Raw genomic sequence first — 12,498 nt, 5'->3', positions numbered from 1 at the left:
TGTCTCTTTGTTTGCTTGATCTAACATTCAAGCCTTACGGAGGAAGAAAAGATGTTGAGTTTGTTAACGAAAAATCTGAAAAGTAGTCATTCAAATGTAAAAACAAAAAAAAATGAAGATGTCTTTTTGTGTTTAGAGCAACTGCAATATAGCTTGGTGGTTACATGCACGATTCACTGCAATTCCGATACGATACACTCCAGTTATGCTGAGATATGATGCAACATAATATTATTCACTCCAATTACGATACAATCCCCACCAATTACGATGCTGTTCACTGCAATTACGATATGATCCACTCCAATTCCGATACAGTTCACTTAAATTAAAATGCAATACAATACCATCCAGTCCAATTAAGATACAATTCCCTCCAATTCTGATGATTCACTCCAATATGATATGATTCATTGCAATTATGATATGATTCACTTGAATTACAATGCAATACAATACAAATTACCATGTGATGTGATACAATACAAGAAAATACACAATAACACACACTCAAATAACGATTACTGCAATCACTTCAATTACAATGTTATGATTTAATTCGATACAATACCATGCACGCAAATTCCGATACAATTCACATCAATTACAATGATTCACTCGAATTATGCTAAACAATTTACTTGAATATAACGCTCCATGTTACGATTCACTCCAATGATGATACAATGCGATATGATACAATATGATTCAAAATAATTATGATGTGATTCAATCTGATACACTACCAAGCACGCAACTTTCGATATGATTCACTCCAATTACGATTCGATACAATACAACATACAGTGGACCCCTTCATACTTGCGGTTCAACACCCGCAGATTCACCTATTTGCTGATTTTCGAATCTTTTTTTTTCATAAAAAAGATATATATATTTTTTGAATGTTTGTATTTTTCTTTTTTTGCTTTTTTAAAAATACTTTTTTGGAGTTTATCCCTACACAATAATTTTGGGGTGTTTTTTGAATAGTAACTAGTGGGGGTTCCTATGACGACATGATGAGATATGATACATTACAATTTACTCCAATTGCGATACAATTTGTTCCAGCAACTATATACAATTCACTTATATGATTCACTTTATGACGCAGTGAGTGAGGTACAGTACAATACGATTATGGTTGGGCATCGTTTGAATTTGAGCGATTCCGCATTTTCGCCACTCTCTTCTTCGGGGTCGGTGGACTGTAGGCATGGGAACTGGGACCCGAATTTTTTTTTATTTGAATGATTCCGGGAGAACCAGAACGTTAGTCCCGGTTCTCGGTGCCCAACCCTCATACAATTCACTAGAGTTATACAATTATACAGTTATACAATCGCCAGCCAAACTCAATATTTAATGAAAAATCACTGAGATGTGCATGTTTCGCTTATCTGCAGAAATGTAGCGTTAAGATTTATCATATGACAACAAACTTAATTTTGCTTAAACACTGAATCTGGAATAAACAAACTTTAATATTATAAACACGAGAAATCAAATTTGCGATAAAAGACATCAGTGGTATTTGTTTGTTTTGTATTTAAACGGATAACATGAATTCTTCTGTCTCTCCATCTTCTATTTATCTATCGCCAACTGCCTTTCTTTTTGATGTAGATCTTTTTTCAAAGGCCAACAACAAAACAACCCGAAACAATAAGAATGTCCCTCAATAAATATCCAAACTTCAAACTATTAATAGTCCCTACCTACGAGTTGATAAACGACAATAATAAAAAAAAAAGAATGATTAAAATATGTGTATGTCCCTCTTTGTTACAGCCACGTTGCTCCGCACATGACAAACAGGTCTGTCTTTTACTTGAGTGAACAGACAATCTGCCTCCCACCTGTCTTGGAAGTTAACAGTTTTCCATCTTTAGTTTGGCCGTTTTTGGGAAGGGGAAGTGTAAAATTGTTCGAGGAGACTTGTAGCATAGTTTCTAATGACTGCAACAGGAAGGGAATGGGCGCTCGCCGGTCTAGACCGATGGGCCAACACACTCGCAAAGCATTCTGGGATTTGTAATATTAGTAGCGCATGTGCTATATACTGGCGGGCCAGCTCTAATACACATTTGATACGGTCTTGCAGGCCAAATATAATTACATCGTGGGCCAAATTGGACCCCTGGGCCTGAGTTTGACATATATGTGTTAAACGGTCCAGAAAGCACACACATACAATCATCACTTTTCCCTCTCTGCTATCTCCATGCATAATTCATTCATCTTTGTATTTACAACCCGCCAAGAATTAACCTGTCACTCGTACGTGCGAATAATGGCGACATATCTCCGTCTGTCAAGCTGCTCACCTCATCCCGGTGCCCAACCTGAGACCGGGATATTATGCATCATCATTTGACAGAAAACAAGGCACAGGGAAATTAAAAAGCGGGGCGGCAGACAATAACGCTGGCAGGCGAGTGATAGCCTAAATGACGATTCCCTTTACCTCCCCCTGTTGGCGTCAGGGGACATGTCGCGTGTCACCGCGGTGTCTCGGCGGGCAGCGGTGCGGCGATGATGTGCCGGGCTGCGCCGGTTCAAGACACAGTCAAGGGCGGCGGGGTGACGGCACGCTAAACGCTCTAACTGTTCCCCGTCTCCAAACAAATGCACGGATGAGTGAATTCCGCCTTGGCCCGCCTCCGCCAACGGTCAGAGGGGGGGCATCGCTAACTGATTTAGCGAGCACTTAAAAGTGTGACATTCTGGAGCAAGGATGTGACCCCGTCATCGTAGAAACAACAGTGGGAGGGGTTGATTTTTTATTATTATTATTTTTTTCTCTTTGATTTGTCTTTTGGAAGCGTGGTTAGCATTGGAAAGAGCCTTTACAAAGTACATCACTTCGAGACATATCTCCATACACTGACCACAATACATATGAAGCAATATACGATCCGATCCAACTTACTCCAATTACAATGCAATGCGGTACAATGAGATTCACTCCAATTACAATGCGAAACATTACGACACAATACCATTCACTCTACTTCGATGAGTTACGATACAATCCGATTTCTCCCACTCCATCTGGCATAAAATATGTTACAATATGATGCGATACACTCCATCTAGAATACGATACGATTCACTCCAATTACGATGCGATGAGGTACGGTAAAATGTTACGTTAGAATATGATAAAGTTGGCAAAATGGCATTGGAGAATAAGAATTATTCATTCAGTAATTTAAGAATAAATTCTACAGAAAAGTCGTGTATTTTTTAGAAAGTCTTATCTTATGAGAATAAAATAATATTTTTTTTTCATGAAGTTCTATATTTTTGAGAAAACAAAGCCAGAATCTTAAGAGAATAAACGAATGAAGTTGTCAATTAAAAAAAAAAAAAGCCATTCACGTAATGAGAATTCTTTTAAAATATTTTTGGGGAAGAAAAAAAAAAACTTTTGCAAAAAAATATGTCAACCTTTAGAGTCGTCTATTTTTACTCTCAATCTTGATTGCGTAAAATTGCTTAAATCAAAGCATTCGTGGACAACGTATCACCTCGCGGTAAACATTTTCTTATTGATGCTCCCAGCAGACACGGATCAACATTTATTTGGATGGCCGCCTCTGGCCACCTGATTAACGTTATTTTGGTCTCCGCTTAATCCCCGAGGACATATGCCTCTTTTTTCTTTTGAGGGGGGAGACATCAAAGTGAGCCGATAAATATCTGCGACCACATAAATATTTTTCACCATCAGCACGAGTCATCTTTTCACCCCGCTGAGGTGAGTTGATGCGGAAAACAATCAACCCTAACCGAGTGAAGAGTTGATTTGCAAAATGCAAATAAAAGCCATCCTCGAAGTGGATAAACAATACGTGGCAATCTCCCAGCATTTTAGCGGCGGCTCTCATCTTGTATTTTCATCCGTAAGCCTCAGCGGGAGGGATTGTGTGTCCAACTAGCAGCCTGCGCTCTTTCATCCTTTCTTAGAAAACGGAATAAAGTTCAGCAGCATTACAAGGATCCACCCAGATCGACTCAAGCGACGACGGAATAGAAGCGCCCGTCACGGAAAACGCGTAGGCCGACGGCGCTCTCGCTCAAAGCCAGCATTTCTTGGTTCACCTTCGCTGACGGATTCCCAGAAGTGAGAGGCTGGTGGTATCCTTATTTGCCCTATTCGCAACCTCTAACCTGAATCTTCTCTACGATGTCAGGGAGTGTTCTTGCTTGTCATTGTAGACTGTAGAACCGCTTATGTGGGTTTTGGCAGACTCATCACAAGATAAGATAGGATAACCTTTGTTGATCACCACAGGGGAAATTCACGTGATACATCAATTAAAAAAAACATAATAATAATTTAAAAAAATATATATATATAATAATGTATGGTAGTTCACCCAACCAGTCTCCATGTTCTTTGTGGACTTGAAGAAGGCATTTAACCATGTCCCTTGGGAAGTCCTGTGGAGGGTGCTGTGGGAGTTTATTTTCTTGAACAAAAGTTGTAAATTCTTGCAAAAAGTTACGAAAAAAAACATTTTCACACACGAAAAAAAAAAAAGTGCATATATTTGAGCAAAACATTTGTAGCTTTCTGGGAATAAAAGTTGTGCATATATATATATTTTTTTATTCTTACCAGATTTTTCTTTTTTAAATAAACTGATATATTTTCAAGAAAAAAGTTGCACATTTAGTTTAAAAAAAGTCTTACAAGAATTACCGTATATATCTTCTAGAAAAAAAGTTGTATAAATGAAAAAAAATTACAAAAAAAAGCTTACAAAAATCAACATTTATATTTGTCAGAAAGAAAGTAATATATTTTCTCAAAAAACTCTTTACGCTAAAAATAAAAAGAGGTAAACTTCCGAGAACAAAGTGGTATGTTTTCGCATGCTATCTTATCTCCACCTTTTATAAACCTGTTTAACAGTTAGCCGGTGGGGAGAACCAGACATTCTTAACTCTTTTGTCTAAACCATTGATGGAAAATTTGTGACAAAATGCCACCGAAAAGTCTCCGCTTGCATTGAAAAAGTTCTGTTTGAAAGCTTCATTTGTTTGAGATCAGCACTGTTGCATTATTAAACAGCCTTTCCATGCCAGACTCAATAACGCACGAATAGCCAACGTTGTTGGAAGTGAAGACAAGACAGGGTGACGATCCATCCGGGATGCGCTGACGGCACATTAACCGCCATTAAGGGAGGGAAAGCAACTCCTGAACGGGAAAAGAGCTCATTTACATGTTGGTTTTGGCCTCATCACCTGGCATTGACCAGCTTTTTGTGAACAAATTACTTCAATTTAGATCATCTGTGACTGCTGTTATGCATTTGAGTCAGTTTTTGCTGTTATTTGTTTCATTTTGATATTCCCATTGATAGGATTCTCTTCTGGAATGGATATTGACCAACGTTTGTTAACAAAGGTTTTTGATTTGGACAACGTGTGACTGTTGTCATGAATTTAGGTGTATCTGTTTGTGCTGTTGTTACTGGGTTAAATTTGCTAGATTTCGACATCCTGTTTTTCTTCCGTTGATACGGTACCAAGGAACCTTTTGTAAACAAAGGACTTTGATTTGAATCTTCTGCAACAGGTGTCATTTGAATTAATCTGTTTGTCCTCTAACTGTTCTTATTTTGGTAGGTCCCTACTTTCTATTTTTGTTCCTGTGTCAACTTTCAGCCAGATCAAGTATTTGGTAACAAGTGACTTCGATTTAGATCTGTGACTGGTGTCGTAAATTTGTGTCCTTCAGTTTGTGCTACATCTTTTATTTTGGGAGGCTCCTACTTCCTGTTTTTGCTCCTGTTTTCTCAAAGAACTCTCTGCCAAGAGCTGGTATTGGCCAGCTTTTTGTGAACAAAGGACTTAACTGGATTTTCTATGACTGGTCTTTTGCGTTTGAGTCTATCTGTTTTTTCTGTTACTGGTTTTATTCTGGTAGGTTCCTACTTCCTGTTTTTTCTTGTGTTCCCTCAAAAGAACTCTCAGTCGGAGCCGGTATTGCCCAGCTTTTTGTGAACAAAGGACTTTGCTTTGGATACTTTTGTGACTGGTCCCCTGCATTTAAGTCCATCTTTCTGTGATGTTACTGGTTTTATATTTATAGCACAGCAAATTTATTCATATAGCGCATTTCATACACAAGGTAACTCAATGTGCTTTACATGATTAAAAGCATTTAAAAACAAAGAAAAAACAGCTTATGAATCTTTAAAACAAAAAGAGGAAAAATATAAAGGAAATAAATCAAAATACAATTAAAACAGCATACAGTACAATAAATATCATTTAAAAGTGGAAATGCTCTAAAAAGCATGGGAAAAAGGAAGAGTTTTTAACCTGGACTTAAAAACATGCACACTTGACGTCACTTTTGTTGGCAACTTATTCCATTTGTGTGCAGCATAATAGCTAAATGCTGCTTCGCTATGTTTGCTTTGGACTCTGTGCTCCACTATTTGACCTGATCAGGTCTGTTGATTTCAGAGCCCTACTGGGTTTATGTTCCATTAGCATTTCATTCATGTATTCAGGACTTAAACCGTTGAGTGATTTATAGACCAGTAGCAGAACTTTAAAATCTATTCTAAAGCTGACTGGAAGCCAGTGTAAAGACTTCAGAATTGGAGTAATATGCTCTGACCTCTTTGTTCTAGTCAGAACCCGAGCCGCAGCATGCGGAATGAGCTGCAGCTGTTTAATGCTCTTTTTAGGTAGTCCAGTCAGAAGACCATTACAATAGTCAAGTCTACTTGAGATAAAAGCATGGATGAGCTTCTCCTGGTCTGCTTGACACATGCAAGCCTTCACTCTGGATATGTTCTTCAGATGGTAGAAGGCAGTTTTAGTAATTGATTTGATATGACTGTTGAAAGTCAGGTCGGAATCTATCAGAACACCAAGGTTCCGGACTTGGTCTTTGGTTTTTAAAGAGAGTGACTCCAGGTATTTACTAACAGCAATTCTACTTTATTGCCAAAAACAATTATCTCAGCTTTGTTGTGTTTTAATTGAAGAAAATTTTAGCTCAACCAGATATTTATCTGTTTCAGATAGTGACACAAAACCTCAATTGAACTGTAGTCATCTGGGGCCTCATGTACAAAGACTTTCGAGGATTTCCTCCTAAAACATGGCGTACGCTCAAATCCAGAAAACGTGGTACTCACAAAAATATTCAGATGTATGAAACTCTGCGTACTCATGAATCCAAGCACATTTCCTTCGTACATTCCAATCAACGTGGAAATGAGCGCACATGTTGGAGTAGCCGACTCCTCCCTGTCCACGCCGATATTTGAATATGCGAATCATATTGAAATGAACCCTGCACCTGAGATGCCGATCTCTGCATGATCAGAAAAAAAGGAGAATGAGCAAGGTAATGAAGAAAAATTATTTTTCTGAATGTGAAGTTGCTCAATGATGTGAAGGCACGCAAGAAAATCCTCTTTGGCACGCTGTCCTACGGCGTTAACAACACGCGAAAGAGGAGTGAATGGGACAGCGCGTGTGCGGCTGTCAATGCTGTGGAGACAGAATAGCGTGCACATGCTGAACTAAAATAGAAGTGGTCAGACATTAAGGTGGATGTGAAGCGGAGGACAGCTGCCCACCGCCAAAGTGTGGCCCAAAAAAGGCGGAAGAACCGGCGCGGAGGGCCTCACCCCGTTCGAGGAGAGAATCGCTGCGATCATGGGTGACGCTGCTCTCTCAGGGTGATGGGAGGACATGTGGCTGACTATGCTCACCCCGCAAGGTTAATACCATGTATTTTTAGAACTCATAACAAATGTGTTCATACAGTAACCTACACTCAGCCCTGTGAGATAAAGGTTCATGCGTAAATGTTGTATGTGTGGTATTTGTAATAAATCTTTTGAATTCAAATAGAAGCACATCAGCATATCAAAGAGGATATCAAAAACGTGTACTGCTTTTTGATTACTCAATTTATTATTTTAATACACAGGAGAGGACGCAGCTGAAAATCACGTGATCGACCCCGATTTTCGATCACATGATCGGATCGGAACATCCGTGGTTGGTTCCTTTTTCCTGCTTTTGTTCCTGTTCCTATTAGCTTAATAGGACTCTCAGACGGACCAACTTTTTGCGAACAAAAGATGATTCGGATTGTCTATGACTGCTGTTGTGCATTTGAGTCCATATGTTTGTGCTAGTACTGTTTTGTTTTGGTAGGTTCCTAAGTCCTGTTTTTGTTCTTGTCCCCTTCATAGGACTCTCATCCAGAACTGGTATTGGGCAGCTTTTTGTGAACAAAGGACTTCAATTTGGATTTTGTGTGACTAGTCTCCTGCGTCTGTTTATGTTGTTACTGGTTTTATTTTGGTAGGTTCATACTTCCTGTTTTTGCGACTGAGATTTGAGCCAGTATTCGCCAGCTTTTTGTGAACAAAGGACTTTGACTTGAATTTTTTGTGACTGGTCTTCTGCATTTGAGTCCATCTGTTTATATTTTAGTAGGTTCCTATTTTTGTTCCTGTTCGATTAGCTTTCTGCAAACATAGGTCTGTGATTTGGTTCTTCTGTAACTGGTGTTGTGCATGTGAGTTAATCTGTGTGTGCGCAGTTACTGCTTTTATTTTGATAGGTTTCCACTTCCTCCTCTAGTTCCTCTGACGGACTTCCGCTGTGTCTTCATCATTATGCAGCACCACAAGCTACATTGTCTATCTCCGCTAAAGGTCGGAGCTACTTAATTTTTGTCTGCTGTTTGTTTTGATGTAAAGCTCAGCACGTCCCTTTTCTCTCTGTCTCTCTATCCGACGGTGGCATTAAACGTCTCAGCGCCATCTGGAGCCACCAGCACCAACGCGCTGCTTTTTAAACGCTTTTAATTGGTAAATATTTACAAGTGGGAGCTATCAGCGCGGCTCCGCTCGGAGCGTGTTTTAAGCGCCTCTGTGCTCCCTGACGATGATGCTGATGTCTTTGATTGGGAGAGCAGATAAATGCAACCTGTGGCTCCGCTGTTGACAATAGCCACTTAATAACCAATGAGACTCTCTAAGGTCAGGCACTTTATTAGCGATGCTTCGAGTAATGAGTAGCAGTGCAGTGCTTCATCACTTTTTTTTTTTGTGTGTGTTTTATCTGTGATGCCATTAGCGTTGTGTCCATTTTGGCGGCACGGTGGACGGCTGGTTAGAGCATCAGCCTCACAGTTCTGAGGACCCGGGTTCAATCCCCGGCCCCGCCTGTGTGGAGTTTGCGTGTTCTCCCCGTGCCTGCGTGGGTTTTCGCCGGGCACTCCGGTTTCCTCCCACATCCCAAAAACATGCATTAATTTGGGACTCTAAATTGCCCGTAGGTGTGACTGTGAGTGTGAATGGTTGTTTGTTTGTATGTGCCCTGCGATTGGCTGGCAACCAGTTCAGGGTGCAGCCCGCCTCCTGCCCGATGATAGCTGGGATAGGCTCCAGCACTCCCGCGACCCTAGTGAGGATAAGCGGCTCAGAAAATGGATGGATGGATGGATGAAGTGTCCATTTTGTTGGGGCCAAAGTAATAATAGTAAACAAATATTTAAGGATTATGCGATATGCAACTCTTATGCGATAAGCAACTCTTAGCATGTTATCAATTCTCATTAGAAATCGTACATGCCAAGATTGAAAATCCATACCATCCTAACTTTACTCCAGTTGATAACTCATTGTATGTTAGCGTACTGACTGTTCGCATGTTAGCAATTCTCATTAGAAATTGCACAGGGCAAGATGTAAAATCTTTTATCATCGAGTTATCGCAGTGTATGTTAGCATACCAACGTAGTGTGACGGAAGTGTACATTTAGTAAATGTTTAATGATGTCCACATTTTGACTTGCGGACGTACTATTTCTACTACTACTATTTCTGAACTTTTGCTATTTGCGGCGGTTAGGGACCAAGCTCAGGTGCAAATTGATGGGGATGGGTACCGCACCAGACTGTGAATAGCGAAAAATAGCAAATAATTGATGGCCATTAGCTACAATTGCATTGGGGAAAAAAGTATTTTAACCACCCAAAACATTTAATAAGGGGGATATACCACCAATCAGCATTTTCCATGAAAAACGCGGGTTGTCCTCCCCAAAATAAAATAAAATAAAATAACAAATACAAATAAAAGAAAATTTACAAGAATTGAAAAAAAATATCTGTGAATGGGTGAATCTGCAGGTGCCAAACCGCGAGTATGTGTGGGTCCGCTGTATTATTAGTTTAAAACCTAAATATACCCAAAACTATGATCCCAAACGTCCTCTATCAAACTCATCTCACAACATTACCCTTAAAAATAAATGGCTTACAAATTATTTGATTTTGACTACTTCCAGATGTCTTCATTTTTCAAGAAAAGCACTTTTCGTTTTACATTAACAATGTCTAAACCAGTGATTATCAAAGTGTGACTGGTTTTCTTTTGGGAGGTTTGAAGAAATGTTCATCATGTCCTCCACCTGTAGCTATGCTAGCATGTCATAGCATAAACAGGGCATCCCTAACCTGTTTCTCAGGTATGGTTATGAGATGCATATGTGATAGCAAGGCTCGGCAATGTAGTTGTGACTTTAATTTCGGTTGACAGCAGAGAGGGATATTGCCAAACTGGGGACTCCATCGTTCTGCTGGGGGACTTCAATGCTCACGTGGGTAATGACAGAGAGACCCGGAAGGGCGTGATTGGGAGAAACGCCCCCCCCCAGATCAGAACCCGTGAGGTGAGGTGAGGGTTGGACTCCGCCAAGGCTGCCCTTTGTCACAGATTCTATTCATAACTTTTATGGACAGAATTTCTAGGCGCAGCCGAGGCGTAGAGGGGGTCCAGTTTGGTGGCCTCAGTATAGCGTCTGTCATTTTTGCAGATGATGTCGTTCTGTTGGTTTCATCAAGCCGTGATCTCCAACTCTCACTGGTGCGGTTCACAGCCGAGTGTGAAGCGGCTGGGATGAAAATCAGCACCTCCAAATCTGAGACCATGGTCCTCATTTGGAAAAGGGTGGCATGCCCTCTCCAGGTCAGGGATGAGATCCTGACCCAAGTGGAGGAGTGCAAGTATCTTGGGGGTTTCCTCCGCATGGTGTCTGGGCCCTCCCTTAGAGAGAGGGCGAGACGTTTGGTCATCCGGGAGGAGCTCCGAGTCGAGCCGCTGCTCCTCCACATTGAGAGGAGCCAGATGAGGTGGCTGGGGCATCTGATTCGTATGCCTCCCGGACGCCTCCCTGGTGAGGTGTTCCGGCCACGTCCCATCGGAAGGAGAACCCGGGGATGACCCAGGACACGCTGGAGAGACTATTTCTCCCAGCTGGCCTCGGAACGCCTCGAGATCCCCCCGGAAGAACTGGATGAAGTGGCTGGGGAGAGGGAAGTTTGAGCGTCCCTGCTAAAGCTACTCCCCCCGTGACCCAACCTCGGATAAGCGGAAGAAAATGGATGGATGAATGGATAATACTGTAGTTGTTGGGTAGACTTGACAGCTAAATTTATGAACGGCGAATTTGCGGATTTTCACTGTATTTCCTGGCTTTGTGTAACTCGTGTGCACCCGCTCGTGGGCACTTCAGGCCTTCGGCGTGTTCATTAATCTCCGTTACGGGAAACAACACGTCGCCTGGCGTACCCCTGACCTGCCACGTCGGCGTCCTCATCCGTCTCGATCAGGGCAGCAGGCGAGCTCGTCACTTACCAGAGCGCAGTAGGTTTCTGGCGGATCCCCGCACGTGATGTTGGGCGGGTCGAGGGCCACCCGCAGGTACTTTGTCATGTCGGTGGCTTCGGGCTGACAGGCCATGTAGTCCCACGCCAGACCCTCCTCCGTGTAGATCTGCGACTTGCACACGTCGTAGTGTCCCCAGGCCGCGGGGTAATGTTGCATGGCGTAGGCCACACCGCCATAGATGGCGCACAGGGCAAGCAGGACGCTCAAGAGCATCTTCTTTCTTTTGTTTAAACAGTCACAAAAATGCGTCTGAGGGCGATTTAGATGAGCCGCAGTGTTGTCAACCGCCACAGCATCTTTTCTGCGATTATCCTCCACGTGGCCACTCGAGGTATGACCAACAAGTGTGTGGACGGGTGGGTCAGCGGTCAGATGCGACGTGCAAAGAGGTCGTCAGATGTTGCGGTTTATGCTCCTCTTTGGACACAAAGGTGGCAGCGTCCTGTGGGATAGAAAGAAATGAGATTTTTTTTTTTTTTTTTTTTTACATTGTGTTTTTTACATGTAGCTACACAGGGAACCATTCACAGCAACACAAATAAAAGTTAAATTGTGTGCTTGTTTGTCTTATTTGAACGTTACGTGATGCTTAGGATGGCTACACGTGTTGAAACATTTACAGGATAAAAACCGTCTTAGTATGTGGTGTGCTTGTCAAATGTGAACATTCCATGAAGCTCACTGTGGCTATACAGTGAGTTGAAACATTTACAGCAAAAAAATTAAGTGGCGTGTTTGTCAAATCTGAACATAGATGATGAT

General features: G+C 41.5%; 1 protein-coding gene across 2 annotated transcripts in view; it reads right to left on the bottom strand.

Moving 5' to 3' along the window:
* LOC133411637 (netrin-G1-like) overlaps positions 1-12,117 on the bottom strand; it is a 62,598-nt gene extending 50,481 nt beyond the window's left edge. For both annotated transcript variants that reach the window (XM_061694225.1, XM_061694226.1), the window contains exon 1: positions 11,704-12,117. In XM_061694225.1, coding sequence (XP_061550209.1) covers positions 11,704-11,949 — 246 coding nt within the window. In that variant the 5' untranslated portion in view covers positions 11,950-12,117. The remainder of the gene's footprint in view (positions 1-11,703) is intronic.
* Between the last annotated feature and the right edge of the window lie 381 nt (positions 12,118-12,498).

This window comes from Phycodurus eques, chromosome 13 (assembly GCF_024500275.1).
Source record: "Phycodurus eques isolate BA_2022a chromosome 13, UOR_Pequ_1.1, whole genome shotgun sequence".
Classification (NCBI taxonomy): Eukaryota; Metazoa; Chordata; class Actinopteri; order Syngnathiformes; family Syngnathidae; genus Phycodurus; species Phycodurus eques.
Note: the sequence above shows the minus strand (reverse complement) of the source record. Positions and strands in the feature narration are given on the sequence as shown.